Source organism: Pseudophryne corroboree, chromosome 6 (genome assembly GCF_028390025.1).
Source record: "Pseudophryne corroboree isolate aPseCor3 chromosome 6, aPseCor3.hap2, whole genome shotgun sequence".
Lineage (NCBI taxonomy): Eukaryota > Metazoa > Chordata > Amphibia > Anura > Myobatrachidae > Pseudophryne > Pseudophryne corroboree.
The window spans coordinates 631,334,438-631,354,650 of NC_086449.1; the positions used below are offsets into that span (position 1 = coordinate 631,334,438).

The 20,213-nt window shown below is 44.0% G+C and overlaps 1 protein-coding gene across 1 annotated transcript; it reads left to right on the forward strand.

Annotated features, from left to right (window-relative positions):
* The first annotated feature begins 1,345 nt into the window (after positions 1–1,345).
* On the forward strand, positions 1,346–19,721 carry LOC134934635 (uncharacterized). Its single transcript, XM_063930023.1, has 3 exons — positions 1,346–1,670; positions 18,738–18,855; positions 19,320–19,721. The coding sequence occupies exons 1-3, from the start codon at positions 1,573–1,575 to the stop codon at positions 19,719–19,721; spliced, it is 618 nt and encodes a 205-aa protein (XP_063786093.1). The 5' UTR covers positions 1,346–1,572.
* The last annotated feature ends 492 nt before the right edge of the window (positions 19,722–20,213 follow it).

Below are 20,213 nucleotides of genomic sequence, written 5' to 3' on the forward strand. Positions count from 1 at the left end.
TATGGAAAGTGGTTTAGAAGACACCACATACATATTTTTTTTGTGGTGAGTTCAAGGGTGTCAGGCAAGATTTGGAACTAAATATATTTTTGAGGCCACTGCATTTTGGCAATATATTGAAAACACATGCAATTTACACCAATCTTACTAATAAGAAACATGCGTAAAAAATTTGCTTATACCTGTATTTGTGGGGGTTTTAGTACAGTTTTGCAAACCATTGCTTCATACAAAATCAGATTGATGTTCTTTTATGATTTGCTCTGTTTGGTAAATGGCACAAAACTGCACAAAAAGAGGAATCTTACATTTAGGTTTTAGTACTTTAATACACTCCCCCCCCCCTTATGTGTTCAGTGCACGCTGTATGTTATTAATTTGCCAGTGTATACGTCACATGACTTCATAAGATCTATCTTAATTTTATGCATTTGTGTGAGGTGAGGAGAATAATGATATAGTATTCTTGGAAGAAAATGATAGCTTCTAATGTAGTTGCCATTTGTTTTGCTTTAATTTATAGTTAACATATGTGACCCATATAAAACCAAAATAACAGTTTGATAACTGTACGCAATTTAGGTTGTGAGTACAAATTTCGACCACAAGGGGATCCAGACCAGCACTGTTTAAGAATGGCTATATCACAGCTTTATTTCTTATCATTATATTTTATTTCTTTTTCTGATTGGTACTGTATGTGTTTGTTAACTAGTCCGCCTTTCTTCTGTCCTAGATTAATATTGTAAATGACAAGTATTTTTGTTAAGTATTCAAATCACATTTGTTTTAAATACAATTAGGGGTATATTTATGGCTTTTCTGTAGGTTTGAGCTGAAAATGTACAGTAACTGAAAATTGGCACTAATATTAAGTTTAAATCCCAGCGTGCATTGCACTTATTATTAATGGTGCTTTCAAATTTGAGCTAAAACCCAGCAAGGAAATGTGGCTTGCAGAAGCCACCACTTTGTAAATATACCCCTTAGATTCTAATAGTAAATGTTATACATATTTGTTCCTTTCATGTCTGTTCTACCTCAATTGTTTCACCTCCAATATCTCTGTAGGAAAAACAAACAAGAATGGTGAACATTGGTGCACATACTGAACAGTCATGTATTTAATATGGTTCAAAATATATAAATCAATGATACATATGATAGCAGCATTCATCTTGGGTGCTCAATTAAGAAAACAGCAGTGGGAAGGATGTCTCTGTTGAGAAACTGCAACAGAGTGAGATTTGATGTGTAATTACACAGGAGGGACAGCAGGTGGAGCTGTCGTGTATGGGTTTATGTGTTTTACAGTCTGTGATATATGTCTTACATACATGTTTGTTCCTGTGTTCTGAAGGTGACATGAAGGAGAGAGACGAAGCATGCAGTGATTGCTGCTTATACACAGTTATCCTGTTCTGATTACCAGTTTGTATTATGATCGGTTCCAGCTTCATTATATAAGCAAGTTATACCACAAAGAGCTTTCCGGTGTGTGCCTACTGATTGAAACATAGCTCATGAGGTGATCCTGACTGCGTGGGTAAAGCACCCAAATGCCAACAGGTTATGGGCCCAGACACAGACAAGAGGATCCCAGTTACCAGGAGTAAAGATTACAAGGATCAAGGCACAACAAACATCTCTAAGAGATCTGCACAGCAACTGTGAGTAAACCCAGTATTATAACAAAAGGGGAACAGCAGACAAACAGAATGAGATGGCAAGCAGCACATATCTTAGACTGGCAGTAACCAAGCTGTCTAATGATAACTACCAACTGTGGAATTGTAAAGTTGAAATGCTGCTGACTAAAGATGATTTGTGGGAAGTTATAATTACAGACAGACCAAATGATAATAACCAGGAATGGGACAAGAAGAACAGACAGGCACGTGCAACTATAGGCTTATTAGTTGAGGATGATCAGTAAGTTCATATAGTGTAAATCAAGAAGACACTGCAAAGGGCATGTGGCATATACTGCAAAGGCTATATGAGAGAACCAGTTTAAACCATACTTGCCTACTTTTGAAAAGTAGTTTCAGGGAGATCGTAATCGGTAGGAGTATGCAGCGCGCGCCGCTGAGGGGGTATCATGTTCCGCCAAAAGTGCGTGTCTAGCTCCACCTATGGGCGTATCTATTGCCACTTAGGGGTGTGTCCTGCAGTGGCCGATGAAAACTATAGTATGAAGTTGCATATACAACTTGCAAATAACATTTGTTACTTTTAAGTGAGGCCAGTGAAAGAGATTGGCTTCCTTTTACACTAACCCAGTGGTTCTCAAACTGTGTACCGTGGCACCCTGGGGTACCTCACGACACTTGCAGGGGTACCTTGGATTGGTGATCAAGGACTAATTCAAATTATATATGGTCAATGTAAAAGGCAAAACCAAAAACAAATATCTGGACAAACATAAGCAAGTTTTATTCCCCACCACATAATTAAACCTAAGGAGATATATAAACACAATTTACTTAATTTTATATTTCTTTCTAAATTTCTCAGTAATAAACTCATAGCCTAGGGGTGCCATGAAAAAAACTCAGATACTCTAGGGCGCCGTAATTGAACAAAGCTTGGGGACCACTGCTCTTAACCAAGTTCCAGATGCTGACAGGAGAAAGGGGAGAAACTGGGTGCTGAGTGTCACAGGCATTACCTGTCCCCAGAGAGCGAACTCACTGACAGCCATGTCAAAATTCCCATCTCTCTTCTATTCCTCCTGTCTCCAACTATTCCTACCATCTTCCCCTATTTCCCCCTATTCATCCCATCTCTCCCTATTCTTCCTTTACTTTACCCGTCTCCCCCTATTCTTCCCACTATTCCTCCCATCTCTAAACAAACAACCAAAGAGGCCGCGCATGTGAATCAATTGTACCGGTGGTTCAATTTCTAAAAATAGTTTTAATAAGCACAAATCACCATATTACATAAAAATTCAAACAATGCATCTACTTCATAAAACACTGAATATTATATGCAGCTTAATATCTCTATTGAGTACTCGGAAACACAGTTATTACAACAGCATAAGCTGACTCCCAGAGACTGTTCAGCGATGATATTAAGTAACATTCTAAATCGCTGTCAATTGCAACAATGTAAACCGCTGTTACTAGATAACTATTTGCATCCTTGCAAGTAAAGTTAGTGCAATAATGAAGCTGGCAATCCTCCAAGTTTAGATGTAGTATACTGGATTGCGATAATAAGTACTGGGGTTCTAGAGGTTGTTTAAACAAAGTGTACATTCGGTAATTCCATCTGGGGTAAATAAAGCTGGTGACTGGGAAGTGAGGTTTTATATTAATTGATATTAGTTGTAATTGTTCCACCATTAATGTCACTCGTTCATACTCACTGCACACGGTCCAAAGCACTGTTGTGCCCGCGTACACATAAACTGTGGCAATGGATGTAGGTGCACTTCCCCTTTTGGTGGCGTGTATTTTGATAATGCCGTGTAGATAAGGGTTATTTTCCTGAGCCTCCTCGGATGCCAAAGCTTAATCCACACTTGTGGCCACTCACTTTAACTGCGGCTACTCCGATGGCGTGGGGTGGAGGGCTCGGTAATGGTTAGGGTGAAGGCTTTTATTCTTCTGCTATATAAGGTAGGATACTGCCTCTTATGTTTTATATGCTGACTAAATTTCATACAATAAAATGAAACGTTGATTGAGAAAAGTCATGCAGACTATGTGAATCCGCTCTGCAAATTAATTAGACCTGTGAGTGCTGCAGCAATTTCTCTGAACATATATATATATATATATATATATATATATATATCTCACAGAGAGAGAGAGAAAGGCAAGGGGGTACAGAGGGTGGGAGGCAAGGGGGAGAGCGCGGCATGGGCACAGAGAGTGGCATGGGGTAGAGACAGAGGCATGGGGGAGAGAGAGAGAGAGAGGGAGCATGGGGAGTGAGACAGAGCAAGAGATGCATGGAGAGAGAGAGAGGGGCACAGAGGAGAGAGAGGGGGCATGGGGAGATCGAGTAGTAGTGCAGAGCAGGGGGCAGGATGTAGGTAGTCGTGGGAAGTAAGGGGCAGGATGGGAGTAGTAGTGCAGAGCAGGGGGCAGAATGTAGGTAGTATTGGGAAGTAAGGGGTAGGATAGGAGTAGTGGTGGGAAGCAGGGGGAAAGCTTGGTGTAGTAGTCATGAGGTACCATAGGATGGGAGTAATAGTGCATAGAATGCTGGAAGTAGCAGTGTGGGAGAACAAGAGATGTTGGGGTGAGAGAGACTTTCAAAGAGAGCAAGATGTGGGGGAGAGAGAGTGGGAGGGTTAGAGTGAGATGACAGAGAGACACAAGGGACTGATAGGGATTGAAACCTGCAAGGCTGCATGCTGCTCCACAGTCACACGATTAGCTGCAATGTCCAGTTCTCGCCTCCTCTGCCTTCTGAGATGAGTTCCTTGTGCGGCCACACTGCTGTCACTCACTGTCTGACTGCGGGCCGCGCGGTGCTTTACTCTCTGACAGCGGCTACCCACCGGAAATCCCGCTGCGCCAATTTGTCCCCAGGCTAGAGGGACATCAGAATTGAAGACACGCCACTGGGCCCGCCCACCTGCACCACCCAGCAGATCACACGCGGCTGTCAGCTCCCGACTCTGAGTGGGAGCTGAGAGATGCACGCTGCAGGTCCCCCAACGACATTACCATGATTCGGACATACACAGCTGCAGTGCCGGCTCCTCCATTCAACAAATAAAAAATCAGTCAGCTGCGCCGATATATCGGTGTGCAGGGGGGGGTTTCCAGGTACTCGGAAACCCCCCCTGCATGCGCGTATGTACTGTATATATTACATACATTCTTTCCATATTAAAAATAATTGCCCCCGAAGGTGGAAATATCATATATATATATATATATATATATATATATTATGTTGCAAATGCATTTACATGGTAGCAATGCCATTCCCAAATACATACAGTACTTTTACTTACTATGAACTTTGGGACTTGAATGCAGAACTTGCAGCAGGACTTCAGGTTGTTCAGTGGGACCATGGAACTTTGCATAATTAAGCCCCGCCCCCACCACAATTTGCCGCGATTCGCGGGCCTATAGGACGAGGGTGGAGCCAAACAGGTTATATGGAAAATGCAATGCATTGCCTCTGTCACCTCCCCACAGGCCTGCGAATCGCGTCAAAATGCCGGAGGAGGGGGGCGGGGGGGTGATGGACCACGATCAAGGACAGCGGTCACTAAAAAAAAAAACATATGGGGGAAGGGGCCACTGGCAGAGTGTGCATGTCGGGACCCTGCCGGCGACAGATGCATGCCTCAGGACAGAATACAACGCCGCAGCCTGATGCTCACACCGCTAGCGGCTCCCGGGGTATGGCTGCGTGCATGTTCCGGTTACCTGGGTGACGCCCCGTCTCCTTAACAGTCCCAGACCATTATGTGAATCTCAGCGGCTGGCTTCAGTGCCTTACAGGCACCTGCAACAGGTACCTGGGTCTTCACACTCCTCCATCTATCACACAGGGTTGAAGCGCGCGGTTACTTTTTCCATGCATGGCCTGCCCCACGGCTTTTCAAGTCTCACACATGTGCAGTCTGTAATCTCACGAGGGGCAGGGAAAAAGCGGGAGGACTAGCAGGGCTTCCGGGGCAGCGGGAGGCTAAAGTAAAAATCGGGAGCCTCCCGCTAAATGCGGGAGGGTAGGCAAGTCTGGTTTAAACAGCAAATTATTCCTGCTAAGAAAACTGTACCAAATGAGACTTAGCAAAGTACAGACTATGCAAGAGCATATAAGTAAATTGCTGGAGATAGTAGCACAGCTCAGATCTATAGGAGAAGAGCTCAAATGCAGCCACACAGTAGCCATACTTCTGTGCAGTCTACCAGACACATACAGAGCACTGATAAACGCTTGGGAAACAAGACCTCAAACAGAACTCACACTAGACTTTGTGAAAAACAGGTTTATAGATGAATATCAGCGCAGGAAAGAAATCACACAGGATTACATGGACAGTGACAATGAAAAATCTCTCAAAGTTACAGACACTACATAACAAAGAAACAAAAGCATGCTTTAGATGCAAGAAAATAGGACATTTAAAAAAGGACTGCTCTATATGGAAAGGAGAACAGCAGAAACTACTTTTAAAAGGATCAAGACAGAAAGTCAAAACTGCACTTACAGACATATGCACAAATAAGTGGAGTGGAACTTTTAAAGTGACAGTAACACATACGAACTTTAGTTTGTACATAGATTCAGGAGCAACAAGTCACATGACTAGCGACAGAGATTTCTTCACCGAAATTGACACAAGTCATAGAGAAACAATCTATCTTGCAGATGGCACCGTTATCACTGCGGAAGGTAAAGGGCATGGTATGCTCATATGCTCCAGTGCTAATGGAAGTGATAGAACAATACCAATTAAAGATGTATTATATGTTCCCACATTGGAAGGTGGATTAATATCTGTAAAGTGTTTGACGGATAAAGGACTTACCATTAAATTCAAAGATAAAATGTGCATTATCCAAAATGGAACAGAAACAGTAGCCACAGCCAAAGCAGAACAACACCTGTATCATCTAGACACTGGGGTACAACAGGTGAGATTAAGCACACACGTGCACACAGACTGTATTCACATGTGGCACAGACGACTAGGACACAGGCGCCCAGACAGCATTAAGGAACTACAAAATAGAGGCCTAACAAAGGACCTCACAGTATCAGACTGTTCAAAAACCATGAGGTGTGAATGCTGTATAAAAGCCAAAGCCACAAGAATGACAGTTCCAAAACAAAGTGAGAACAGAGCCCAAAGACCTCTAGATCTCATACACAGCGACGTGTGTGGCCCAATGCAAGTACGTACACCAAGCGGTAACAGATATATAGTGACTTTGACTGATGACTACTCCAGATATACAGTTACTTATCTGATCAAAAGCAAGGATGAAGTACTGGACAAGTTACATGATTACGTAACAATGGCTAGAAATACATTTCAAAGAAATCCACTAGTATTTCATAGCGACAATGGAGGTGAATTCAGGGGTCACAAAATAGAACACTTCCTGAGACGACTCGGTATAGAGCACCACAAGAAAGTACCCTACACACCAGAACAGAATGGGGTAGCTGAAAGAAAGAATAGGACTCTGACAGAAATGATCAGATGCATGTTAACAGATTCAGGATTACCTGACAAATACTGGAATGAAGCCGTAACGAAAGCCACATACTTACAGAACAGGTTGTTCTCAAGAACAGTGGAGAAAACCCCATATGAATTATGGCATGGCAGGAAACCTAATGTGAAACACATAAGAGTCTTTGGATGTAAAGCTTTTGTGTATATTCCAGCAGAAATACGCAGTAAACTGCAGAACCGCGCAGTGGAAGGAATCTTCGTTGGATACAGTGAATGTTCCAAAGGATACAGAATTCTGAACCCAAAGACAGATATGATAACCATAAGCAATAGTGTGACCTTCGTGGAGAAACTAAGAAATGAAGTGATGATTCTAGCAGATCTGTATAAAGAAGACAACACTGACTTTTGTGACACCATCACAATAGATACTGACCAAGAGGTTGAAATCAGCCTCGAACCAGATACCAAAGGTATGCAGGAGTGCACCACAGATGAAGTAAGGTGCTCGACCACAGAGAACAAAGGCAAAGCACCAGTGCGTCTCTCATGTAAAGCTAGTACCATCAGTATACGTAAACCCACATCCTGGAAAGAAGTATCTGCCTTACCAGAAAGGAAAGCTGGAAAATGGATAGAAGCAGCAAAAGAATAAATGAAATCCATGCATGACAATCAGACATTGACACTAACAGAACTGACAGCAGGAAGAAAAATCATAGGCAGCAAATGGACATTCAAAGTCAAATACAACACAGATGGAAAAGTGGAGCGATACAAGGCAAGATTAGTAGCCAAAGGATATTTGCAAAAATATGGAGAGGACTATGATGATACATTTGCTCCAGTAGTAAAGCACACAACCATAAGGACATTACTTACAGTAGCAGCTGCAAAGGATATGCAGGTGAGACACTTCAATGTAAAGACAGCGTTCTTACATGGTGAGCTAAAGGAGGATATTTACATGGAACATCCACCAGGTTTCAAAGACCCTGAAAGACCAGAGTGTGCAAGCTCCAGAAGAGTATATATGGTCTGAAGCCGGCAGCAAGAGCCCGGAACACAAAACTAAATGAAGTACTCATACAGGAAGACTTGTGAGAAGAAAAGCAGATCCCTGCTTATATGTCAAGGAGATAGTTGACAGGTGGACCTACCTGTTAATCTATGTTGATGATCTTGTATGTTTCGAGCAAGAAGGGGACAAAGAGGAATTACTGCAGATTCTGAACAAGGAATTCAAAACAAAAGACCTAGGAAATATAACACACTATTTAGGTATTCAAATAGCGAGAGAAGAAAATGGTGACTTTACCTTAAACCAGAAACAAAAGATACAGGAAGCCATTGAGGAATTTGGGATGCCAAATACTCCCATGGAGACCAACTACATAAATGAAATGTACAATGAAGGTACACCATTACCAGATAATCACCAGTACAGAAAGGCAATAGGAAAATTGCTGTATGTTGCCACTATTACCAGACCTGACATCACTATAGCAGTAGCAATTCTAAGCAGAAAGGTCTCCAAGCCAAGTCAGATGGACTGGAATGCCATGAAAAGAGTAATATGTTACTTAAAGGGACCCATCGGTTTAGGACTTAAACTTCCAGCAAGCAGAAAGTGTAATCTGATTGGATACGTAGATGCAGATTGGGCTGGAGACTCTACCAACAGAAAGTCCACAAGTGGCTACCTATTTCTACTTGGTGAAGGACTGATCAGTTGGACAAGTAGGAAGCAATCATGCCTAACACTTTCTTCCACAGAAGCAGAGTATGTTGCGGCAGCTCAAGCAAATCAAGAGCTAATAAGACTGAGTCAATTGTTAGCTGAATTGGGACAGCAACAAGTAGAACCAACAGAAATCTTTGAAGATAATCAAGGATGTCTCGCATTAGCACTAACAGAACTTGTAAATCCAAGGACCAAGCACATTGATGTGAAGTACCACTTCTTGAAGGATCTACAGGAACATAGTCTTCTTAACTTGGAATATTGGCCAACAGACATTGGCTGGAGAAAGACATCACAGACTATCTAGAAAGATGGGTCTCATGGATCAAGTCTCACCTATTGAGAAGGGGTGTTGAGAAACTGCAATAGAGTGAGATTTGATGTGTAATTACACAGGAGGGACAGCAGGTCCTATATGGGTTTATGTGTTTTACAGTCTGTGATGTATGTCTTACATACTTGTTTGTTACTGTGTTCTGAAGGTGACATGAAGTAGAGATATGAAGCATACAGTGATTGCTGCTCATACACAGTTATCCTGTTCTAGTTATCAGTTTGTATTAGAGATGAGCGCCGGAAATTTTTCGGGTTTTGTGTTTTGGTTTTGGGTTCGGTTCCGCGGCCGTGTTTTGGGTTCGACCGCGTTTTGGCAAAACCTCACCGAATTTTTTTTGTCGGATTCGGGTGTGTTTTGGATTCGGGTGTTTTTTTCAAAAAACACTAAAAAACAGCTTAAATCATAGAATTTGGGGGTCATTTTGATCCCATAGTATTATTAACCTCAAAAACCATAATTTACACTCATTTTCAGTCTATTCTGAATACCTCACACCTCACAATATTATTTTTAGTCCTAAAATTTGCACCTAGGTCGCTGGATGACTAAGCTAAGCGACCCTAGTGGCCGACACAAACACCGGGCCCATCTAGGAGTGTCACTGCAGTGTCACGCAGGATGTCCCTTTCAAAAAACCCTCCCCAAACAGCACATGACGCAAAGAAAAAAAGAGGCGCAATGAGGTAGCTGTGTGAGTAAGATAAGCGACCCTAGTGGCCGACACAAACACCGGGCCCATCTAGGAGTGTCACTGCAGTGTCACGCAGGATGTCCCTTCTAAAAAACCCTCCCCAAACAGCACATGACGCAAAGAAAAAAAGAGGCGCAATGAGGTAGCTGTGTGAGTAAGATAAGCGACCCTAGTGGCCGACACAAACACCGGGCCCATCTAGGAGTGTCACTGCAGTGTCACGCAGGATGTCCCTTCCAAAAAACCCTCCCCAAACAGCACATGACGCAAAGAAAAAAAGAGGCGCAATGAGGTAGCTGTGTGAGTAAGATAAGCGACCCTAGTGGCCGACACAAACACCGGGCCCATCTAGGAGTGTCACTGCAGTGTCACGCAGGATGTCCCTTCCAAAAAACCCTCCCCAAACAGCACATGACGCAAAGAAAAAAAGAGGCGCAATGAGGTAGCTGTGTGAGTAAGATAAGCGACCCTAGTGGCCGACACAAACACCGGGCCCATCCAGGAGTGTCACTGCAGTGTCACGCAGGATGTCCCTTCCAAAAAACCCTCCCCAAACAGCACATGACGCAAAGAAAAAAAGAGGCGCAATGAGGTAGCTGTGTGAGTAAGATAAGCGACCCTAGTGGCCGACACAAACACCGGGCCCATCTAGGAGTGTCACTGCAGTGTCACGCAGGATGTCCCTTCCAAAAAACCCTCCCCAAACAGCACATGACGCAAAGAAAAAAAGAGGCGCAATGAGGTAGCTGTGTGAGTAAGATAAGCGACCCTAGTGGCCGACACAAACACCGGGCCCATCTAGGAGTGTCACTGCAGTGTCACGCAGGATGTCCCTTCCAAAAAACCCTCCCCAAACAGCACATGACGCAAAGAAAAAAAGAGGCGCAATGAGGTAGCTGTGTGAGTAAGATAAGCGACCCTAGTGGCCGACACAAACACCGGGCCCATCTAGGAGTGTCACTGCAGTGTCACGCAGGATGTCCCTTCCAAAAAACCCTCCCCAAACAGCACATGACGCAAAGAAAAAAAGAGGCGCAATGAGGTAGCTGTGTGAGTAAGATAAGCGACCCTAGTGGCCGACACAAACACCGGGCCCATCTAGGAGTGTCACTGCAGTGTCACGCAGGATGTCCCTTCCAAAAAACCCTCCCCAAACAGCACATGACGCAAAGAAAAAAAGAGGCGCAATGAGGTAGCTGTGTGAGTAAGATAAGCGACCCTAGTGGCCGACACAAACACCGGGCCCATCTAGGAGTGTCACTGCAGTGTCACGCAGGATGTCCCTTCCAAAAAACCCTCCCCAAACAGCACATGACGCAAAGAAAAAAAGAGGCGCAATGAGGTAGCTGTGTGAGTAAGATAAGCGACCCTAGTGGCCGACACAAACACCGGGCCCATCCAGGAGTGTCACTGCAGTGTCACGCAGGATGTCCCTTCCAAAAAACCCTCCCCAAACAGCACATGACGCAAAGAAAAAAAGAGGCGCAATGAGGTAGCTGTGTGAGTAAGATAAGCGACCCTAATGGCCGACACAAACACCGGGCCCATCTAGGAGTGGCACTGCAGTGTCACGCAGGATGTCCCTTCCAAAAAACCCTCCCCAAACAGCACATGACGCAAAGAAAAATTAAAGAAAAAAGAGGTGCAAGATGGAATTGTCCTTGGGCCCTCCCACCCACCCTTATGTTGTATAAACAGGACATGCACACTTTAACCAACCCATCATTTCAGTGACAGGGTCTGCCACACGACTGTGACTGAAATGACGGGTTGGTTTGGACCCCCACCAAAAAAGAAGCAATTAATCTCTCCTTGCACAAACTGGCTCTACAGAGGCAAGATGTCCACCTCATCATCATCCTCCGATATATCACCGTGTACATCCCCCTCCTCACAGATTATCAATTCGTCCCCACTGGAATCCACCATCTCAGCTCCCTGTGTACTTTGTGGAGGCAATTGCTGCTGGTCAATGTCTCCACGGAGGAATTGATTATAATTCATTTTAATGAACATCATCTTCTCCACATTTTCTGGATGTAACCTCGTACGCCGATTGCTGACAAGGTGAGCGGCGGCACTAAACACTCTTTCGGAGCACACACTAGTGGGAGGGCAACTTAGGTAGAATAAAGCCAGTTTGTGCAAGGGCCTCCAAATTGCCTCTTTTTCCTGCCAGTATAAGTACGGACTGTGTGACGTGCCTACTTGGATGCGGTCACTCATATAATCCTCCACCATTCTTTCAATGGTGAGAGAATCATATGCAGTGACAGTAGACGACATGTCCATAATCGTTGTCAGGTCCTTCAGTCCGGACCAGATGTCAGCATCAGCAGTCGCTCCAGACTGCCCTGCATCACCGCCAGCGGGTGGGCTCGGAATTCTGAGCCTTTTCCTCGCACCCCCAGTTGCGGGAGAATGTGAAGGAGGAGATGTTGACAGGACGCGTTCCGCTTGACTTGACAATTTTCTCACCAGCAGGTCTTTCAACCCCAGCAGACTTGTGTCTGCCGGAAAGAGAGATCCAAGGTAGGCTTTAAATCTAGGATCGAGCACGGTGGCCAAAATGTAGTGCTCTGATTTCAACAGATTGACCACCCGTGAATCCTTGTTAAGCGAATTAAGGGCTCCATCCACAAGTCCCACATGCCTAGCGGAATCGCTCCGTGTTAGCTCCTCCTTCAATGTCTCCAGCTTCTTCTGCAAAAGCCTGATGAGGGGAATGACCTGACTCAGGCTGGCAGTGTCTGAACTGACTTCACGTGTGGCAAGTTCAAAGGGCATCAGAACCTTGCACAACGTTGAAATCATTCTCCACTGCACTTGAGACAGGTGCATTCCACCTCCTATATCGTGCTCAATTGTATAGGCTTGAATGGCCTTTTGCTGCTCCTCCAACCTCTGAAGCATATAGAGGGTTGAATTCCACCTCGTTACCACTTCTTGCTTCAGATGATGGCAGGGCAGGTTCAGTAGTTTTTGGTGGTGCTCCAGTCTTCTGTACGTGGTGCCTGTACGCCGAAAGTGTCCCGCAATTCTTCTGGCCACCGACAGCATCTCTTGCACGCCCCTGTCGTTTTTTTAAAAATTCTGCACCACCAAATTCAAGGTATGTGCAAAACATGGGACGTGCTGGAATTTGCCCATATTTAATGCACACACAATATTGCTGGCGTTGTCCGATGCCACAAATCCACAGGAGAGTCCAATTGGGGTAAGCCATTCCGCAATGATCTTCCTCAGTTGCCGTAAGAGGTTTTCAGCTGTGTGCGTATTCTGGAAAGCGGTGATACAAAGCGTAGCCTGCCTAGGAAAGAGTTGGCGTTTGCGAGATGCTGCTACTGGTGCCGCCGCTGCTGTTCTTGCGGCGGGAGTCCATACATCTACCCAGTGGGCTGTCACAGTCATATAGTCCTGACCCTGCCCTGCTCCACTTGTCCACATGTCCGTGGTTAAGTGGACATTGGGTACAACTGCATTTTTTAGGACACTGGTGAGTCTTTTTCTGACGTCCGTGTACATTCTCGGTATCGCCTGCCTAGAGAAGTGGAACCTAGATGGTATTTGGTAACGGGGGCACACTGCCTCAATAAATTGTCTAGTTCCCTGTGAACTAACGGCGGATACCGGACGCACGTCTAACACCAACATAGTTGTCAAGGCCTCAGTTATCCGCTTTGCAGCAGGATGACTGCTGTGATATTTCATCTTCCTCGCAAAGGACTGTTGGACAGTCAATTGCTTACTGGAAGTAGTACAAGTGGGCTTACGACTTCCCCTCTGGGATGACCATCGACTCCCAGCAGCAACAACAGCAGCGCCAGCAGCAGTAGGCGTTACACGCAAGGATGCATCGGAGGAATCCCAGGCAGGAGAGGACTCGTCAGAATTGCCAGTGACATGGCCTGCAGGACTATTGGCATTCCTGGGGAAGGAGGAAATTGACACTGAGGGAGTTGGTGGGGTGGTTTGCGTGAGCTTGGTTACAAGAGGAAGGGATTTACTGGTCAGTGGACTGCTTCCGCTGTCGCCCAAAGTTTTTGAACTTGTCACTGACTTATTATGAATGCGCTGCAGGTGACGTATAAGGGAGGATGTTCCGAGGTGGTTAACGTCCTTACCCCTACTTATTACAGCTTGACAAAGGCAACACACGGCTTGACACCTGTTGTCCGCTTTTCTGTTGAAATACCTCCACACTGAAGAGCTGATTTTTTTGGTATTTTCACCAGGCATGTCAACGGCCATATTCCTCCCACGGACAACAGGTGTCTCCCCGGGTGCCTGACTTAAACAAACCACCTCACCATCAGAATCCTCCTGGTCAATTTCCTCCCCAGCGCCAGCAACACCCATATCCTCCTCATCCTGGTGTACTTCAACACTGACATCTTCAATCTGACTATCAGGAACTGGACTGCGGGTGCTCCTTCCAGCACTTGCAGGGGGCGTGCAAATGGTGGAAGGCGCATGCTCTTCACGTCCAGTGTTGGGAAGGTCAGGCATCGCAACCGACACAATTGGACTCTCCTTGTGGATTTGGGATTTCGAAGAACGCACAGTTCTTTGCTGTGCTTTTGCCAGCTTGAGTCTTTTCAGTTTTCTAGCGAGAGGCTGAGTGCTTCCATCCTCATGTGAAGCTGAACCACTAGCCATGAACATAGGCCAGGGCCTCAGCCGTTCCTTGCCACTCCATGTGGTAAATGGCATATTGGCAAGTTTACGCTTCTCCTCCGACAATTTTATTTTAGGTTTTGGAGTCCTTTTTTTACTGATATTTGGTGTTTTGGATTTGACATGCTCTGTACTATGACATTGGGCATCGGCCTTGGCAGACGACGTTGCTGGCATTTCATCGTCTCGGCCATGACTAGTGGCAGCAGCTTCAGCACGAGGTGGAAGTGGATCTTGATCTTTCCCTAATTTTGGAACCTCAACATTTTTGTTCTCCATATTTTAATAGGCACAACTAAAAGGCACCTCAGGTAAACAATGGAGATGGATGGATACTAGTATACTTATGGATGGACTGCCGAGTGCCGACACAGAGGTAGCTACAGCCGTGGACTACCGTACTGTACTGTGTCTGCTGCTAATATAGACTGGATGATAATGAGATGTAGTATGTATAAAGAAGAAAAAAAAAAAAACCACGGGTAGGTGGTATACAATTATGGATGGACTGCCGAGTGCCGACACAGAGGTAGCTACAGCCGTGGACTACCGTACTGTACTGTGTCTGCTGCTAATATAGACTGGATGATAATGAGATGTAGTATGTATAAAGAAGAAAGAAAAAAAAAACCACGGGTAGGTGGTATACAATTATGGATGGACTGCCGAGTGCCGACACAGAGGTAGCTACAGCCGTGGACTACCGTACTGTACTGGGTCTGCTGCTAATATAGACTGGTTGATAATGAGATGTAGTATGTATAAAGAAGAAAGAAAAAAAAAAACACGGGTAGGTGGTATACAATTATGGATGGACTGCCGAGTGCCGACACAGAGGTAGCTACAGCCGTGGACTACCGTACTGTACTGTGTCTGCTGCTAATATAGACTGGATGATAATGAGATGTAGTATGTATAAAGAAGAAAGAAAAAAAAAACCACGGGTAGGTGGTATACAATTATGGATGGACTGCCGAGTGCCGACACAGAGGTAGATACAGCCGTGGACTACCGTACTGTACTGTGTCTGCTGCTAATATAGACTGGTTGATAATGAGATGTAGTATGTATAAAGAAGAAAGAAAAAAAAAACACGGGTAGGTGGTATACAATTATGGATGGACTGCCGAGTGCCGAGTGCCGACACAGAGGTAGCTACAGCCGTGGACTACCGTACTGTACTGTGTCTGCTGCTAATATAGACTGGATGATAATGAGATGTAGTATGTATAAAGAAGAAAGAAAAAAAAAACCACGGGTAGGTGGTATACAATTATGGATGGACTGCCGAGTGCCGACACAGAGGTAGCTACAGCCGTGGACTACCGTACTGTACTGTGTCTGCTGCTAATATAGACTGGATGATAATGAGATGTAGTATGTATGTATAAAGAAGAAAGAAAGAAAAAACCACGGGTAGGTGGTATACAATTATGGATGGACTGCCGAGTGCCGACACAGAGGTAGCTACAGCCGTGAACTACCATACTGTGTCTGCTGCTAATATAGACTGGTTGATAATGAGATGTAGTATGTATAAAGAAGAAAGAAAAAAAAAACCACGGGTAGGTGGTATACAATTATGGATGGACTGCCGAGTGCCGACACAGAGGTAGCTACAGCCGTGGACTACCGTACTGTACTGTGTCTGCTGCTAATATAGACTGGATGATAATGAGATGTAGTATGTATGTATAAAGAAGAAAGAAAAAAAAAACCACGGGTAGGTGGTATACAATTATGGATGGACTGCCGAGTGCCGACACAGAGGTAGCTACAGCCGTGAACTACCGTACTGTGTCTGCTGCTAGTAGACTGGATGATAAATAATGATATAAAAAATATATATATATCACTACTGCAGCCGGACAGGTATATATTATATAATGACGGACCTGCTGGAGTGGACACTGTCTGTCAGCAGAATGAGTTTTTTAATTTTTATAGAATAAAAAAACACCACACAAGTCACACGACGAGTGTACTTTTTCAGGCAGACATTCAATCACAATATACTATACTGGTGGTCAGTGTGGTCAGGTCACTGGTCACAGTGGTCAGTGGTCAGTCACACTGGCAGTGGCACTCTGGCAGCAAAAGTGTGCACTGTTTAATATGTACTCCTGGCTCCTGCTATAACCTATAACTGCTCCCCAGTCTCCCCCACAATTAAGCTGTGTGAGCACAGTCAGATATTATACATAGATGATGCAGCACACTGGGCTGAGCACAGATATGGTATGTGAGTGTGACTGAGTCACTGTGTATCGTTTTTTTCAGGCAGAGAACAAGAACAGAACGGATTATTAAATAATAATAAATTATAAAACTGCACTGGTGGTCAGGTCACTGGTCATCAGTCACTAGTATAACTCCTCCTAAGCTCCAGTAAGTAAATGAAGTGTCTCACTCTCACTCTCCTATCTATTTTAATTTCTAAACGGAGAGGACGCCAGCCACGTCCTCTCCCTATCAATCTCAATGCACGTGTGAAAATGGCCGCGACGCGCCGCTCCTTATATAGAATCCGAGTCTCGCGATAGAATCCGAGCCTCGCGAGAATCCGACAGCGTGATGATGACGTTCGGGCGCGCTCGGGTTAACCAAGCAAGGCGGGAAGATCCGAGTCGCTCGGACCCGTGTAAAAAAACATGAAGTTCGGGCGGGTTCGGATTCAGAGAAACCGAACCCGCTCATCTCTAGTTTGTATTATTTATGATCAGTTCTAGCTTCATTATATAAACAAGTTATACCACAAAGAGCTTTCCGGTGTGTGCCTACTGATTGAAACATAGCTCATGAGGTGATCCTGACTGCGCTGGTAAAGTACTCAAATGCCAACAGTCTCGTGGTGCACATAATATTGTGTGAGAGAGATATAGAAAGTAGAAGACTCTTATTCGGGAGCACTGTAATTCAGATGGACTATTGTGTTCTAATTCAAGTAACCGATAAGATCAAATTTGTAATAAAGTCTCATTAAAACTAATTATATGAGCTCCATTAATGCCAATATGTGAATCAATAACACAGCGAAAATATATGAAAAAATTAAAATACACAATTAGTAGCGCAAATGCTACAATCCATAATGAGCTGGAAAGTACATTTTGTGGTCGCTATATAGTCAAGTTATAGCTATAATGATGTTCTTATGCTGTGAAATATATGACCATCATTTTTTCTGCATAAATCCCATGGGGAAAATGTATTACAGGGAATTGAATCATAGGTCATAAAAACTGAAGTGCCAGATGGTGCTCTTTGTTGGTGATATAAAAGTAGGCAGCAATTTTTTGCAGTACCAGGGTGTTCCAAGTACTGACCTGGCCCTCCAGTGCTTAGCTTCCAAGATCAGATGAGATTGGGCATCCCCAGTGTCCGCAGATATTATGCTTGCCTCTATTAACACTTAACTTTGATAGAAAGTGAGCACTTAGGAAAGGGTAATGGATACTCACAGTAAAAAAATGCATATACTGAACATACGTGTAACAATATGGACCACAAGTTCAAATACTAGGTACAGTACAATGGTCATGTATTATGTGGATTATCACAATGGATGTCTCCAAACAAAAACTAGTACAGAAAGCCATTCATATGTACCCAATTGGAAATACGGTTAAATCACCAGTATTTTGTGAAAGATTAACATAATGGGTACAGCAAATCGTGCAAATAACCATTCATATGTACCCAATAGAAGATGCAATTAGTCCACCAGTGTAACCATTAAGCATCAAGAGGTGTCATACATATGTATGCAAAAGAATAGAGCTGCCAAATATGTAACACAAATAGTCCTGTAACTTGTATATTACAGGGCTTATACTCTTAGTACGGTATGCTCTGTAATCAAAAGATATATAGAGGATATTTCTAGCAACCTATTAATGGGTGCAACAATTGACACTAATAAAAGGAGCACCATGGTATACACCCAGCCCAGCTGACTACCACAAAAGGAAGGGGTGGTATTCAATTATTCTGCAAGCGGTCGTTGACCATAGATATTGGTAAGTCACTTTCATATTTTTTTATTTTGATTTATACTTGCATGCAGTGTAAAGGTACCATATGTGTATATTTGTAACAATATAATATCTGTATTTTCCAGCTTTATTGATGTCTTTATTGGCTGGCTTGATCGTGAACATGATGCTCGTGTGCTAGCCAATTCGTATCTGTTCAAGATTGCGGAGGAGAGACAAAATGGGTTGCTGTTTCCTCGTGAGGTAAACATATGTGCTATTCTGATTTGCTTCTATGAGCAAACTGTATTTACATTGGCACCTCTGCAAGCAAGGATATTTTATCAAACTAGTGGCCCTGCAGCTGTATTGGAACTTCACATCCCAGCATGCCTTGGCATTGTTTTTGGTTTAGGGGCATGCTGGGATGTGTAGTTACAGAACAGTTGAAGTGATTCTTGGTAGTAAGCAATGTATACACTGAAATAATGTTGTAAATGGTTTTAGGGTGTCATGCAGAAGAGCCCAAACTATGGCGGTCAGGATCCCAGTGTCGGTATTCTAACTACATCCCTTCACAAGTTCTCCATGTGTACTGTAATGTGTTACAAATATATTATGCAAGAATATGGGCCAGATACTTGTATTGATATCAGTGACGAGTACATGTTACAAAAGTATACAGCTGTTGTGCATATAATATTTATTAAAACAGTTTTCTTTTGTAGATGTCAAAGTTTGTGGACGGTGTGGAGATACCTGTTCATATAATTGGGGATGCCGCATACCTATTACGGAGGTGGCTTTTAAAAGGATACAGCCAACAGGTTCAGCTTTCACTGGAGAATATCCATTACACCCATGCCCTCAGTTCTGCCCAAATGGTGGTGGAGAACGCATTTGGATGGCTGAAGGGACTTTGGCACTATCTACTAAAGCACAATGATGTGGACATTTATTTTGTGACTGATGTTGTTGCTGCTCGCTGTGTTCTACGCAACATCTGTGAGATGCAGAGGGACCAATACCTGCCAGAGTGGGATGTCCTGGAGGAGCCTGTTGGGAGCGATCCTGTTCCCCTAACCACCCCCTCTTTTGGGCAAAGTGCTCAGAGTACAAAAGAAAATTAGACTGAGTTTGTTACCAGGCGCCACTTATACAATATGTCACAATGAAATATCAAAGTATGGTACGTTCCTGATAACGAATCCACAAAGGTTCCTCCCACTGTTGCGTATATTGATCTCAGCGCATGTGGAGAGAATAAATAAGAATAATCATGTGTAGTACAGTATTTGTTTAATGACATACCCAAGATATAAAACACAGTGAAAAACAATGCTATGTTCCCCTGTTCTGTTAGAGATGCTGTAGATGTAACAATTACCAGAATGATATGAGGACTGGTGTAAAACAGTCCTCAACAAAAGCGTGTTGTTTGAATAATCACCGCAGTAGTCCTCCCGGGTGGACCATCAGGTGCATTCGTCTGGTCACTGGAACAGTCTATCTCCCACTGGAACAAAGGGGTCCAAAGTACAGCCGACGCGTTTCAACCCAAAATGCTATGGGTCTTTCTCAAGGCAGTGTATGGAAGCTTTCATTCTGAGCTTCCTTATAAA

Excerpts from the sequence above, each read along its gene's own strand:
- LOC134934635 (XM_063930023.1), top strand. The coding sequence starts at position 1,573 with ATGGGCCCAGACACAGACAAGAGGATCCCAGTTACCAGGAGTAAAGAT. Across the intron at positions 1,671-18,737 it reads AAGAGATCTGCACAGCAACT|CTTTATTGATGTCTTTATTG; the intron begins GTGAGTAAACCC and ends TGTATTTTCCAG. Across the intron at positions 18,856-19,319 it reads GGTTGCTGTTTCCTCGTGAG|ATGTCAAAGTTTGTGGACGG; the intron begins GTAAACATATGT and ends TTTCTTTTGTAG.